We start from the raw sequence: 15,584 nt of genomic DNA on the forward strand, positions 1-15,584 counted from the left end.
GAATCAGGATGGGAAACTGTTCTCTACAGTTAAAAGCACTTATGATGGCTTGGTATGGACAAGGTGTTATGGGCAAGAGTTTATGAATTCTGTGTAATAGCTAATTAGTGTAAGTACACCAGAAACAGCTCCAGGGAAAGTGAGTGATGATGTACTGACTTACATAAGTATCTGTACCCTTTAGAATTCTTGAGCAATTTTTGTAGGAACATTTCCAGAATCTTAATACAGGTGTTTTGGTGTAGTTTTTAACAGTGTTTTGAGAGGTTCAACCAGTTATTTAATCTAAGTTTGAACCGTGGCTGACAGTAAATGCATAGGCTCTCAACACTTCTGCTTGCTGAAGTGGGATGAAGAAACAAAACTTTCAAAATACACACAATAAAGGGAGTATATGAATTTTTATCAGACAGCAGCTCTACATGACACACTTTAACTGCCACATCCCTCAGAAAAAAACAGATTGCTGCCAAGCAGTTGGCAGAGCTTTTCATCCATATGATGACTGGTTTTCTTCGAGTTACATTCATAATTTTTCATTGAAAATGGGTCTTATGAACCAGGTTGAAATTTGTGCCCCTTGCAGCTCTTTATCTTCTAGCCACAATGGAAATGAGGACGATAGTTAAAACAATGGTTCCAGCAATTCCACCAATTGACATTCCCAGGATGTTCCCGTGGACTTGCCTTGACTGACACCTCTCCCCAGTGAAGAAGAAGGCTTGTCCTGATGGGCACCTGGGAAAACAAAGCACAGATTCAGTGGATCAGGAGCCTGGTCATGCCCTCACCCCAAGGTCCTGACACTCGCTATCCCAGATGAGCAGTTCCCATTGCAGGGGTTCATGTCACAACATTCCTACCTTGTTAGGAGGCTATTTACACACACCCTGGAAGCACCACAGAATGGGGCTTCTTTGCCCCATTGCTGAGAAACCTGCCCTCCTGGCTACTGGTAGGAACTAGCAACTGTGGTAAAGTATTTTGTTTCTACTATTCCTTGATGACCTGGTGGCTTAGACCTCTGAGGTCTGTAGCTCTGAATAGTTCTTAGCTGCATTACTTGAAGAGGAAAGCCAGGACAAGGAGGGAGGAGGTCTGTGGTACCTGCAGCTTGCTTTTCCTTTCACATTCACACAGACTCCATCATTCTGACAAGGGTTTGGGTCACATGGGTCTGGCAGATAAGGCAGCTGGTCTTGGACAGGCTCCATGTCCTGGGCTTCTCTCTTCTGCCTTTCAAGCACGAGGCCTTCCGTGAGGGCAGATTGCACAGGTTCAACAGGAACTTCTGTGTTATTGAGGTGAATTATATCTTTAAAAAAAGGAGAAAGACATCAGAATCAGTGAATGATGCTATATGTAGCATGCCTTAAATCAGGGGCTCACAGGATGCTTTCTAGACCAGAGGATGCTCCTTGTCCATTTTCCCTTTACAGAGCTCTTGCTGTACCACCATAATTTCTGTGTATTTAAAGCACAAGATAGAAAATAATGAAATTACAGAAACTAGTTAGGTAAATCTGTGATGTTCTATGAGGCTGTTCTATTTGGAAACGAACACAGTGGGAATGGCCTTTAGAATGTTTGGTGCTAAGAAAGGACATAGCTACTGGTCAGGGTGCTTAAAGGTGTCCAACAAGTCCACATTTCAAAACTCACTGCCATTTAAATCCCTCTTAACTCACAATCACTTTAGTCAACCTCACCCACCTGACACTAGTCCTATTTCTGTGTCCCATCACAGAAATGCTTTTTAAAGTTGATCTCCATTAGAAGAGATCTTGGAGACAGGTGTCAAGAGTTTTTTGAATGTATGAAAATAGAAAGGATCACCTATTTTGTAAGGAGAATCAGGAAAGGGGTCCTTACCATTAAATTCTGCAAAAATAATAAGGTCATCATTTTTCAGGAAGCTTCTCCGTCTCAGCTGGCTGTGAGATATGAAGTTATTCCACCCCCAGGTTACACTTCTGTTGCAATTGCACGACTCATCAAACCTTCCAGCAATTGATGGTTTATCCCATATTATAGTTCCACTATCTGCAAAGAGAAAATGAGAACCACAAAGTTGTGCAGCTCAAAGTATGACTTGATTCTTTCCTGCATTACTGTGTTAAAGGCAATTTATTCTATAAAATCAAGTTCAGGCCTGAAATTCCCATACAAATCCCAGAGGACTGGCAAACTAAAGATGCCAGGTGATCTTCTGGTTAGGTCTGCATGAGGATTCTTAGTTTATGTGAGGCCATTGAAATTCCTCAATTTCTCTTTCACTGAGAACTAAACAAACACAAATTGCCTCCTCACTGTTACCAGCTAAGAGTTCCCTCCTGAGTAAGGACACTCCTGGCCCAGTTTGCAGGTACTATGGTTTAGAATTTAGCTGATTTTTGTCATTACTAGGATTTTGTTAAGCATATTCATATTTAGGGTTTAAAACCTCCTACTGAAAAAGTATGTACTTAAATTCCACTACAAAAAAGTAGAAAGGGTTGAAGATTCATGTGTAGTATTTTATTCTGTACCAAACTCAGTTTTGTCCTATTATTCTTATTTCTATCATAGAATCATGGAAAAGTTTGGATTGGAAGGTACCTAAAAGATCATATCATTCCAACCCCCCTGCCATGGGCAGGGACACCTTCCACTAAAATAGGTTGCTCCAAGTCCCATCCAGCCTGACTTTGAGTCCTTCCAGGGATGGGACATCCACAGTTTTTCTGGGCAGCCTGTTCCAGTGCCCCACCATCCTCACTGTACAGAATTTCTTCCTAATATCCAATCTAAACATGCTCTCTTTCAGTTTGAAGACAATTCCTTTTTGTCCTGACACTCTGCTTTTGTAAATTGTCTCTCTCCATTTTTCTTGCAGGCTCCCTTCAGGTACTGGAAGGCCACAACTAGAACCCCCTGATTGTTCAGCCATCTATTCTCCAGACTGAACAAGTCTGAATTAACACATCTGTGAGAAAGGGTGAATGTTGTGCATTCAGACCATGTAGGCTGAGGTTTCCTGTGTGTTGAAGTCGACTAAGCCTCCAAAATGCAGTTTTAACTTAAATTATTGTTTAGTGACAGAATACTGCACCCTGCTGTCATTCCATCAACCTGTCATGATATGTCACCTATCAAAATGGACAAACCACAGGTAGAAAGGGAATTGCCAGCTCTTGGGAAAAAAATCTATATTTAGAGTCAAGCTCAGATATCCCAGGGGTTGTTCATAATAACATCACCCTTATATATGTTACTTTTCAAATTATACAATCTTCCACAGGCAGGAATTCTGAGTCACACAGAGGGAAGATGTACACAGCAAAGTGTCTCAAATTGGGAAATATGGCCAAAGTTTCTCAGCTCTGAGTCCTACACTCAGACCTCTTAGATTCCTTGGCTGTCATTGTCAACATTCCTCCAGGCAGACACCCCTTACCTGAGCTAACATGGTCCTTTCTTGTGGTGAAGCTTTTGCTCGAGGACATCCTTTTCAGGACGTCGGGGTCCTGGTCCAGCACTGTGAGTGTGACCTGGCGGTTCAGAGCCGGCCACTCCAGAACTGCATCGTTCTCTCCACTGCACAGGTGGAAGGCAACACGAGCATAGCTACTGTTCCGGTAGTTGGGCAGCACGCTGATGCCAAACCCATAACCCTCAGGGCTGTAAAACCGGGGGCTTTCAACAAGGCTGATGGATGAGTTCTCAAGGATTTTGCTGAAGTTGCGAATGACCCACACAGCTGTGGGACAGGGGGTCTCTGTCAGAGTCACATCATCAATAGCAATCCCACCCAGTGAAGAGCTGGGGTTGCCCTTCAGTCCTTGGAAAAGGTAACGGAACTTCTTCTGAGCATTGAGGGTCACGTGGGCAATTTTCCAGTTGGAATCACTGTCCGCTTTGGTAAAAGGAAAGAAAAATATTGCCATCAATGGGATTAGAGACATTATGAAGCAACTTGCCCGTAGCCATCCATCCCAGCTGCACATTTAGACAGCCGGACCCCTCACAGAGTCCTGAAGGCCAGAGATCTTAAGTTGGTATTGTGACTATAATATATCCACATTGTTTTGTCATCTAAATGCTTTGGACATGTTGTACAAGGAACTCTTCACATGTCAGGGAATGACAGCCTCCAATACAAAGGACAACAGCCTAAGGGCTAAGATTAAACAAGAGAATGGGAATCAATGACCCAGTGTGTTCCTGACACTTTTTCCTGAATTTATCCTTCACTGTAAACTGCTGCAGCCTCATGTAGGCAGGTTATAACAGGTCGTGTGTTTTAACCACATAAATCACGTGGAGCTGCAGTGGCTGAGTTTGTCCTGTTTAGCAAATCACCCAAAGTGGGAATCCAGTTCACATTTCCAAAACTGCATATGCTTTTATATTTCCAACTATCTAAAAATCAGTCTGGGGTTCTTATTGACTGCAGAGGAGCACGGGTATTTTACACCTAAACAACCCACTCTTAGATCATATAGCAGCCAGTGGAGACACAGTCAGTTGGTCTCCAGCATGGCCTGAGGTCCCTCTCAATCGGAGTCCAATATAAAATTAGGAATGCTGTGACTTCTGCTGCGATGCACCAAAATTACATTTTTACAACCTACAGTTTCTCTGCTAAATGTGCTCTGTAATACCAAAATTCTTTGCAGTATTGCAAGATATTCTGGTAACTTCAGGAAAATATTTTGGTTTCTGAGCCAGTCTTCTGCATTCATGGGCAGAGTAAGACAACTCCTCCTCACTACCCAAATATTCATCTTATTTCCAGAATTACCTTGAAAGGTTTGAATTTTCCTCATCTTACGAATGTTCCCAGTGCCATCATCCTCTTTCAGCCAGATGATCAGCTTGTCAGAAGGGCTTCCTGTGGTCCTGTAGAAGAACTGGAGGCACTGCTGAGTTCTCTTTGGATAAAGGATTCGGGACTCTAGGATTGCCACCTCATCTGCCTGGCCAGAGTTGGTGTTGAAGTACATGAAGTAGCCAGCATCTGGGAATAAAGGGTAGTCTGTCACTGCATGTTTACATATTTCCTGCAAAGCTGCATGGTGTAAATTCATCATTTCATCTTCACTCTTTTAGTAAAGAGAAGAGTAGTACTTAACATGAACAATAAAGGAAATGACATGTGACAACCATCCAAGACAGACTGGGATAAGAACAGGAGTACCAGTTCAGCATATATATGGAACTCACTGCTGTCAGCTCATGTCAGTTTTGCATTACTTGGTCTAATTGGAATTTGGATTCCTCAGGAATGTCAGAGATACATGAAGAAGAGAATTCAGTGTTGACCACAAGCAAGTAGTAGATACATTTTTTTTACTTGATTTATGTTGAAGATAATCTAAAAATGAGATCTTAGAGGTAATGTGCTATATTACCTTGTAAAGAGTAAGATAATTTCTTATCAGCAATAAAGATAATAAACAAGGGTTGGACACAAAACACTGTCCTGATCTTGATCATGGCAGAAGGTCTTTTTTCACAGCTTGTGCGAACACTTCAAAACTCAATGACTCACCATAAGAAAATTACTTAGGAATTCCTGCTCCTCTATTTTCCATTAACATTTTTGATGTGTCCTTTTCTTTAATTTTGAAGTGTCTACTTTTATCCTCATATTTACAAGGATTCACCATTTGTACACCTATCATATCTTGGTATCACACAAAGCTGTCATGTCTTATCTGTATTGTGTTGCTTTTTAATTATTCAATTTAGTCAATGATTAAATTAATAAGTTAATTTTTTTTTAGCTGTTGTGTGAAAGTTCCATGGACTCTTGTCCAAGATAACATATCTTAGAATCACAGGATGGTTTGGGTTCAAAATGACTTTAGGATCATCTTGTTCCAACAGTTATACCTGCAGCTGCATAAAGGCAGTGCAGCTTCCTGCCGGGCTAGTGAAGGGTCTTGAGCTGTTTATCAGGTTCTTTCTAATCAGTCAGGGGAATTATCTTCATTCCCTTCCATATGGTAGCAATGTTTTGAACTCATATCCACAGAAACCTTGCTAGAGATTGTTCTGTGCAATGTAAGACACTAAACCATCAGTTAAACTTATTTTTGTTTTAAGGGTATTAAATCCAAGTATGATCACTCTTGCTCCAAGTGAGAAGCAGGGTTGTGAGCCTGTTGTTGCAATTGCTATAGTAACAAACGCCCAAATGATCTAGACTCTACCTCCTTTTTAATAAGAAAGTTAAATAAAGGCAATGTTAAGTACCTATGGCAATTAGAATATGGCAGACTTCAGCAGACTCCCTAAATGTTTAGCTGTACTTTCTTTCCATCAGTTTAGCCAGCAATAAGTCAAAAACCCAGACTATCAAAACTATCTGGGGAAATTAAGATCCATCTATGTTAGAAACTTAGAATTTGGCCCCACTTCAAATGCTTGCAGAACCAGTTGTCAAAAATGTCAGAAATACCTGATGGAGTCAATGACCCTTTGGAGGTGCCAAAAGGAGAAACACTCCCTACTCATGCAATTCATTTCTACACTCTGGAAATCCTCAGAGGCACCCACCCCTCTCCATTAACTCTTAATAAAACATTGATGCTTATTTTGTACTGAGTCACTGGATGTTAAAACCTAAGTGCATATTAAGTGCCCAGTTCAGGCAGGCTGGATTTTATGTGATAAACTCAAAAACTCAGTTTAATTATCTTTTTCAGTTACAATTATACTATACAGGGTGAGAAAGAGGAGAGTAAGAATTAAGAATCAGCTGAGGGTTAGAAGCATGTATTTCTAGAAAATATCAGGTGGTTTTCTAAAATTGTATTCTTGGGCCTGATCAATGGCTACCAGCATTATAAAAGATTGTTAACAACAACAATTATAAAGGTTGTTAATAACATCTGTTTTTTCCAGTTCGTGGGTCACTTGAGGGGAATAAACTACTCCTGAGTGCAGCAAGACAAAGACTAACAAAGCACAAGTGAATGTGCTTTAAGTCAGGAGTCCTTCTCCCTCTACTGAGGCAAAATTTACCACAGAAGTCACTTTTATCTTGGAATTGTGTAGTAGTTTACCCTGTTAAAACAAAGACAAATTAGGCTTTTGCTTTTCAGAAATGCCTGTTGGGATTTAATCTTTATTCTCAGCTGCAAACAAGCACCCCGGTGACTGTGACTGGGACTCACTACTCTATTTTTGAGAATGTCTTCCTTTAAAAAATGGTGAAATTACCACATCAAAATAAAAATTATCCCTGAACTCCTATCATAGAATCTTTGCAACTTTCTTCTACTCCAGAGTTAGAATTCCACAAGCTTAACTTCCCATTTGCATTGCTTCCCAGGTTATATTTAAAAGACCTCTAGCTCAGATTGTTCTTTGTCCCCTTCAATCTTGCTGGTGTGGACAACATTCCACTACATTGAAAAAGTTTGGCAAGAGTGGGAATGCAAACACTGCAAAATGTCTAGAGTCTTTGCCAACTTCTCTGAAGTCAAACCCCCCTGGAGAAAACCCAGCTGAGAAAGAGGTTTGTTCCTTTATTTTACCTCTACAGTGCCCAGAAAGTGTGTGGTCCTCCTGCCCCATCACACTGCCCTGTTGGTGGACCCAGTCTTGGTCATGCTTGGTGCCCTGGATCATACCACAGATGTTTTCAAGCTCAAAAGAACACTGGTCCAAAAAGGTGTGAGTTGAAGCTGAAAAAAATACATACATGATCACCTCAGAATCAGCTTCTTGTTCATTAAAATTTCTTCTTTAATTTTGGGGGGGATTGTTTACAGTAGTATAACCATCCTGTAGAGAAGACAACTCTCACGTTAGCAGATTGAGCCCAATGACTCAAAAGAGGAAACATTTGATTCCTGGAGGGATTCCCTGGATAAAGACAACAATCTTTGACCTCTTTGCAGAAGGTTAATATGCCCCCTGTGGCAGTGACAGATGGTGACTGTCTTTGTCTCTCTTTGCCAGCCTTGGTGTATTTAACCATTCCTTGGCTGAGGTTATTGTTCTTCATAGCAGTTCTCTCATTGATTAACTTGAGATCTGTCCTTCCACTCCAAGCAAAGTCCACCCAGTTACCTTGGGCTGGTTCAGATGAGTTCAGATGAGCCTTCAAGGTGATGTTTCTGCTGGCAGCACCAAGGGGACAATAATTTGTCATGAACAACCGTGATCAGTGATAACATCTTCAACCAGCTCAGCAAACACCTAGGCAGTGTGGGACTCTAGACCTAGCCAATCTCAGGTGCAAAATAATCTGATTAAGTCCAAGTGTCAGTAAAAGAGGACAAAGTGCAGTTGCATTCACCTCAAAAAAAGTACAAGGCTGTCCACACACCACAGGCAGAACACAACCACAGGTCCGAACTCCTGGGAGCAGCATGGAAGAAAAAGTGTGAATGGTTTGACTTTCCTTGACTAATCTTTCCTAAAATAATGAAGTGAGAGGAGCCAAAAAGAGATGAAAAGGGAACAAACTGATTGTGTTTATCTGCACACCAGAGGTCCTGTCCCATGCCTCTTCAAACACATTTGAGAAGAGTTTTTGTGAGCTTAGAGACGTAAGGGAGGTGAACCAGCCTGGCTCAAGTATAACCAAAGAAAATGTTTGCCATGGTTAAATTCTGACTTACTGCAGTTGTACATGCGATTCAGTCTTTCCAGGTCAATGGCACTGAAGTCTAGACGTTGTCCAATAACATCATCAAATGCTGGTATCTTTGCTGTGATTGTGGGGACACTTGCATTTTTGTTAAATGAAAGTGGTTCATAGTGCATCACTGATTCGTAGTCATAGGGGGTGTTCAGATCAGTGATGTAGGTGTCATCATACTTAGCAAAATTGTGCTCTCTGCCTGGTAAAAGAACAGAAAAATGCTTCCTTTTTAGAGAAAATGGAAAGAAAATGACATTACCATGTTTCTGGGATACACTTTTCTGAGGCACGAATTATATACCCAAAGCAATTACTTCACAACAAAATATGAAATTTAGCAAGATTTGTGTTTGTCATTTGGACAACAAAGCAGTGCCTTTGGATTGCAATTCTGTGCTCTCACAGGTGACTTCAGTAAATTCAAAAATAAATATCAATGAGCTGTAAAGAATGGGCTACATAGGAGGTTAGATTAGAATTAATATGAATGGTTTAACAGTAATGATCCTGAAGGGTAAAGTTTAAGGATTAATGTATTCTATTCCAGAATCTGTGAATATTGATGCAAATATTTCCCAGATATTAGATCATATATGGAGAAGGAGAGGCCCTGAAACTCATAAAGGAAACAAATATGACAGCCCAGAAGTGTCTTCAGGTTCTGCTCTTCTTTGAAATAAATAATTCCCCCAATCTCTGGGGGCAAAAGAAAAATATTTTTACCCTAGATTTTTAACATTGATATGACATTTCTACTGAAATGGCTTTTGGAAACAGGTTTCTCATGGTTTCTTGGTGAAGTAATTTGTACTTAGAGAAAATTTTTCACTATGAAGGTGTCTGCTAGGGCAAAGAGAGGGAGCCATTTCACATGTTTTGGTATAGAAGTAAAAAGAGCTTGCCAGCATTTACAATTGCAAATAATGTTTTCAGAATATTTGGCATTCTTCTTCAAAGACAAAACAGCACATGACTGTGCTGGTGGGTAATTACACTTTCTCTGCTTAACAGCTGCCCTCCCCTTCTGCAAATCACAAAGGTCTTCAGTTCAAGGCTTGAGATTATATAAGAGCTTAGAATTGCTTTCTTACAGAGACTTGAATTGCACCTTTTATCAAAAAATTTTTAAAAACCCTCTTCTTGTTACTCCTTCTCAAATATATCATGGTTATGTAATACAGAATCAGATCTCACAGGGGACAACAGGAAAAACTGTCTAGGGATCAGAGAGACTTTGAAGAGTTTGCTGAAACTCATAAAGCTCCTGAATATGGTGATACTAAACCTTAAGGCAAGCACCTGGTCACACACCTGGGTAGGAGAGAGCAGGACAGAGCCCTATTTCATATTTCCCATCTGATCTAAATAATTTTAAGGATTTTTTCATGTGCAAAGTGAATATTTTCAGTTTCAGGGAAGCCCGAATCTCTGAATATAAAACCTGTCAGATTTTGAAAGGATCTTTGCCTACAGAAGAGCTACTTCAAAACTCATCCTCTAAATAACTTTACAATTTGCATTACATGGTAAAAGAAAACAGATTCAGAGAGAGGAAGTAATTTGTTTAAAATAAGAGAGCAGAGCAGTACAAGAGCCAAGGGGAAATAAAGGTCCTGATTTCCAAGCAGGGCCTCTCTGTTCTGGCCTTAAACAATGTTCAGGTTTGACCAGAGAAGTTGCACCAAAAGTTCTTCATTTACAGTGGTCTCAGGTGTGGCCCACTCTTACTAAAAATCTATCCTTAGGAAGGTCTTTAAATCTAGAAGCGAAAATGGGATATTGATAAATCTACACTTTGAAAAATGTAACTTGAAAGTTAAAACCCACCTGCAATAATTTCATCCCACCAGATATTGACGTAGTCATCCCGGTCCATCCTGGACTGCTCATGGTAAAATCCCAAAGCGTGCAGGATCTCATGTTCCACAATTGCTCTGTAGTCACACCCTGACCCAATTGAGAGGTTCTGTCCAGTCTGCAGGTCTCCCACCATGGACCAACACCTAAGAAAAAGGGAGAGCTTACTCTCTGTTCAGTAGTTTTCTTCTCTGTATTTAACTTTTCAATCTGCTCACTGGATTTAGAGTAAGATTGTAAAAGTTTTTAATATGAAAGGAGTCACATAAATCATTGTTTGGATGCTGACCACATGCCTTGATACCCTAAAAATACTCTAGCCTGAAAGCAGACAAACCCCCAGAAACTATAACTTCATTACTTATCCTCTGTGTCAGGGAAGATCACCTTGCATTTTTGAAAGCCACAGAAGTTTTTGCCCTGCATCAGCTGCCATTTGGCCAAGAAACATAAAACACACAACCTATATGGAAACAATAAATTCATCAAAACATGCTGAGCGTTTTTGCAATAACTTGGGCTAGAGAAAAGACCCAGGAGTATTTAGAACAGCAACATTTGGTCCTTTTCAACAGCAACCATGCTTTGCATTGGCCAGAGGTGTGAAAGTACATTTCTAGTATTAAGATCTTCAACACTGACTTGTCAAAAATCATGGTGCTTGTAAACTTGTAACAGAAGTGTTGTAGGACACTTAAGGAAGACCTGAAGGCAGAAACATGAACTTCTGGGAAAACAAGAAATATTCACAGCTGATATAGTAAGAAGATTTTTGTGCTTTTCTACATTTTCTTTCAAAACATACTTAGCTGTAGGAAATAAATCCTTTCAGTTCTTGAAAAACTTGAATCTCTGTGCATAAAACCCTTTCAGATTTCGAGAGACCATTTATTAAAGAGCCATATCAAAACAATAGAAATATTACAATAGATTGTCTTTCCACTTTCCTTTCCTCTTTCCTTTCCTCTTTCCTTTTCTTTTTTCTTTTCTTTTTTTTTGGTCTATCTTCCAAAAATTTCCAGACTTCAATTCTAGTTATTCCCATTCACATTCTTGTTAAGTTAAAAGGATGTACATGGAGGTCTTCATCAAAATAGAAAATAACCCTAGATGGAAAAGTGGAAGTAGTTGATGAAAACCCAGAGAGCCTGGGATTCACCTTCAGAACTTATCCTCCAAACAACAGTCAGCAGAGGGAGCAGCTGCTTGCAAGCTTTTAGTCTAAGAATCTAAGATGAGTTGTTTTCCCGGTGTCCTCTTTTTCTCTGCTGACAGCAAACCTTTAGACTACTGAAGTTAAATGGAATGAGTTCCCAGCTGATTCTACATGGCAAAACTAAACAGAAATTGATATTACCCTTACCCATCTTGCTTGCTAAAGAAAATGTAGGTTCTTTCTCCTTCATATGGCTTGAAATCAATGCAGGACTTCAGGCGGAACATTTCAAATGCCTGGAGAATGACCCCTTTGGCATTCAGGTCTGGAAAACAAGGACTAAACTTTTTAACACATTGCAGTTTTTTCACCTTGGAGAGGTAAGATATGTACAGATGCACATGTGGAACCAAAGGAAAAATGATTGAAAAGAGAAATTATTGAATTTGATTAAATTGTGGTTTGCTATGTTAGCTGTAGAAGAAAGAAAAACAATTTTGATATAAACAAGATTACAATAAGTAGTTATTAGTGAAGCTAAACATTTTTAATTTGAAACAGTTCTGAAAAAGGGAAATTTTTTATCGAAGTGACTGCAGTGCAAATAAGGATTGGAGATAAAATCTGGATAAAGTGTCTGCATTACCTAGGTCATCACCCAGAATATAGGGAATGGGGAACTTCCATCTGTAGGTCTCATTTCTTAAGGCATTTCGCTGATTTTTCTGAAAAGGGAATTAATAGCTGGTGATGCGTCTACGGTAGGGAGATGAGCTGATTTGTAGCAAAAATACAATTAGGACAAGCAACAGAAAGCTTTTAATTACTTACAGGGAGCAAGATATCACCCTGAAAGAGGTCCAGTCCAGCAGCTGAAATGGAATTTAATCAGAAATTGTGTCAATGAATTTCAAATACATTTCATTGCATAAACCACATGAACCTGTTTATACAAAGTTAATGTCCCTGGGCATCTACAGAAAATAAATAAGGACCAGTCTCTAGACACTGAGTTACAGATAACAATAAAAGTAACAGCAGTTTCTAGTTTCCACTCAATATTTACTTAATGACAATGTCTTCTTGGCAGTGCTTTTGTGGTGGCACAATTATCCATGGTCAGCTTTGATGAGCTCTGCTTGCTCTCAGGCAGTGATAAAAGTCACACAATGGGACAGTGATCAATAAACATCTAAGTTGTTTTCCATGTTTGCAAAACTATAGAAATCATATAGCAATTGACAGAAAATGCAGTTGGGACTGCAGAGTCCTTCCAAATCATACAGTGTTTTTCTGCCTTAGCACCATGGGTCTGTCCAAAATTCAGAAACAAAAGGCATCTGCATCCTTTGTTCACATAGAGTTACAGTCCTGGAAATATTCAGGTGTCACAGAGAGCTCTGAGCTCTCTTGATTTTAATTCTCTTGTTACCATGTGCTACCTGACCATCAGCTACCTCGACAATACTGAAAATTCAGCATTATGCTCACAAGTCCTCAGGCCTCATCAGAATTTAGGTGTGAACTCACCCAGGTTGATTTGAGGAATGTCTTTGAATATCTCACCAGCTCCAGCATCTGCAAGACAGTCAAAACATAAAGTGTTCGGATGTGGTGGCTCACAGCAAGCAGAAGGAAATGCTTCAAAACTTAAACCAGCTCGCACAGCACTTACCAGCTTCACTGGAGAGCTGTTCCACCTGGAGAAGAATAGAATACAACCAGTATAAGGTATGAGATGCCCCTGGACTGAGAGGAGCCTGTAGAAATCAGGTTTTACTTACAGAGACTGGAGAACCATAGACAGAACACAACAGAAGTGCCAGGCAGAGTGGGAAGATGCTGGAGCCCATTTTTGCAGTGGGAACAGAAGCTGCTCCCTCTCATCTCTGGCAATATATAGGGCACTTGCTGGGCTTTCCATGGAGCTTCAGCCAATAAGCATCAGACTTTCCACCTTTGAAACATTGTCATAACAATTAGATTTCCTTGTGGATGGCACCTGCTGGCATTGATCTTATCAGCTACCTAAGTCCATTTGGAGGAACAATGCAGAGAGGAATGTGGTAACTTCATGTCTTCAGTGCAGCTGGTGAAAGACCCATCCAGGCTTCACATAACAGCTTCTCCCTCTGGCCCAAAGTTGCTGACTGTGTTTGTTATCTGTCAGCATTATCACCTTGACTGCACAGGACAAAAACCATACTCAAGCAAAATTATTCCATGTTTATAGCACCCCAGTGCCATTAGAATTTGGCCCAGTGCTGCTTTCAATTAATAATTAACACCACATTGTAAAGATTGGAAGTAAGAGAGATATGATTATGAATCCCCTGACAGTGTCTTTCCTCAGCTGATCCCACTCCAGGTCTGATGCTCCATGTACAATCTGCCACGCTCTGCCTCCAAAACAGTCACTTAGAGCAGTAATCCTTGGTCTTCCAGGTGGGTTTCAGAGATCACAAACTCTTGTCCTGCATCTTGCTATCTTCATTCTCAGGGACATGAGTCAGGAAGGGCTCCATAAATCTCTAGTTTGCTGTGCATCAGTATTCCCACAGCTCCCATGTGCCCTGGAGTGCCTGAGCGCCTTTAGCTTAGGTATGGAATTCTGCTCCTCCATTTCACATCTGAAACTACAAGTCATGGATGTGAGGATGTTCGCCTCTATGTTTAACAATTGGGTTGAAAAGGGCTTGTGTGATGGCACCACTACCCACAGCACAGGGCAGAGAGCTTGAGTAAGTAGGTTTTGAGCAGGAAATGGGCCTGTCCTAGAAAGAAGTCAGTCCTTCAAGCTAAGCAACATATTTTTCTCTAAACAAAACAAAGTAGGAATCTATTCATAAGAGATAACATTGCAGAGGAAAAAGTACAGAGATCTTTCCTTGTTTAAAGAAGAAGGGCCCCAGAGCACTAATCCTTCACCTAACATAAATGAATATTCTTCAACACTTTCTTTAAGGAAGGATTGTTGCTGACACCTAAGCTGAACAGGAATACTACTAGCAAAATAAGCAAGTCTCAAGATACAGCAGGCCAAGGCTGTTTGCACAGGCAAGCCAAGAGAGTCAAAACACAGCACCAAGGCCAGATTTCCACATGTTTGGCAGTGGATGTGAGAAAGGAAGCAAAAGCAGAGCTGTCTGAAAAACACTTGGTTTTAGTACCTTTAACTTTAAAATAACTCAAGAACCTAAAGCAGATGTCTAAAGATAAGTCATTCTGAGGGCATATATTTGTTTTCGTAGATATATATAGGGGGGCTCTTGGATGCCTTTTAGGCACTGTGCCAGGCTCTAAGGTCTCCCTGGAGCTCTCTCTTCTCCAGGCTGAACAGCCCCAGCTCTCAGCCTGTCCCCACAGCAGCGGGACTTCAGCACCAGTTTCATTCTGTCCTCCCTGGAGGGCAGTGCATGCACATTATTCCATTGGCTGCAGTTCTGTGAAAAACTTGGTGATGGGAAAAGCTGCTGCTCTTCACTCTGGGAAGTCCAGCAGGTGCCTTTTGGTCTCTTACTCCACATTGCATGAAGTGCCCAAAATTGCTGGGCATCAGTATTCCCACACCCAAGGGCAGATCCACTCTGGATTTCTAGACACAGGCACTACCTGCTGTCACTAAATGCAGATAATACCTTTTGTTAATCTGTTTGCACTGGTTTTAACTCCAATGTAATACAGAAAGACTCAGGCACAGAAATGTGGCTGAAATTTATGTCCTACCAAAAAAAAAAAAAGGTCTCCTGAGCTGGAAACTGTTATATCAAAGTGGCACCAATGAAATTTTTAATTAAAAAATTACCCATTAATCTTCCCAATTTTTAGGTAAGTCTGTTTAAATTGTGAGGGCTTGAAATCAACACAAAATTGAACTTTTCAAATGCCTACAGGTCAACAGCTCCAGCATTCAGATCTGAAATACACAGC

At 40.5% G+C, this 15,584-nt stretch overlaps 1 protein-coding gene across 1 annotated transcript; it reads right to left on the reverse strand.

Annotated features, from left to right (window-relative positions):
• Nucleotides 1-51: 51 nt before the first annotated feature.
• Nucleotides 52-13,533, reverse strand: MEP1A (meprin A subunit alpha). Its single transcript, XM_059843012.1, has 14 exons — nt 13,439-13,533; nt 13,330-13,354; nt 13,185-13,232; nt 12,486-12,526; nt 12,301-12,379; nt 11,862-11,979; nt 10,469-10,644; nt 8,619-8,840; nt 7,527-7,676; nt 4,784-4,999; nt 3,437-3,895; nt 1,873-2,043; nt 1,108-1,315; nt 52-738 (listed from the first exon to the last, which is right to left on the reverse strand). Exons 1-14 carry the CDS (start codon nt 13,505-13,507, stop codon nt 591-593), a joined length of 2,130 nt encoding a protein of 709 aa, XP_059698995.1. The 5' UTR covers nt 13,508-13,533; the 3' UTR covers nt 52-590.
• Nucleotides 13,534-15,584: the final 2,051 nt, after the last annotated feature.

This window comes from Haemorhous mexicanus, chromosome 3 (assembly GCF_027477595.1).
Source record: "Haemorhous mexicanus isolate bHaeMex1 chromosome 3, bHaeMex1.pri, whole genome shotgun sequence".
In the NCBI taxonomy this organism is placed as follows: Eukaryota; Metazoa; Chordata; class Aves; order Passeriformes; family Fringillidae; genus Haemorhous; species Haemorhous mexicanus.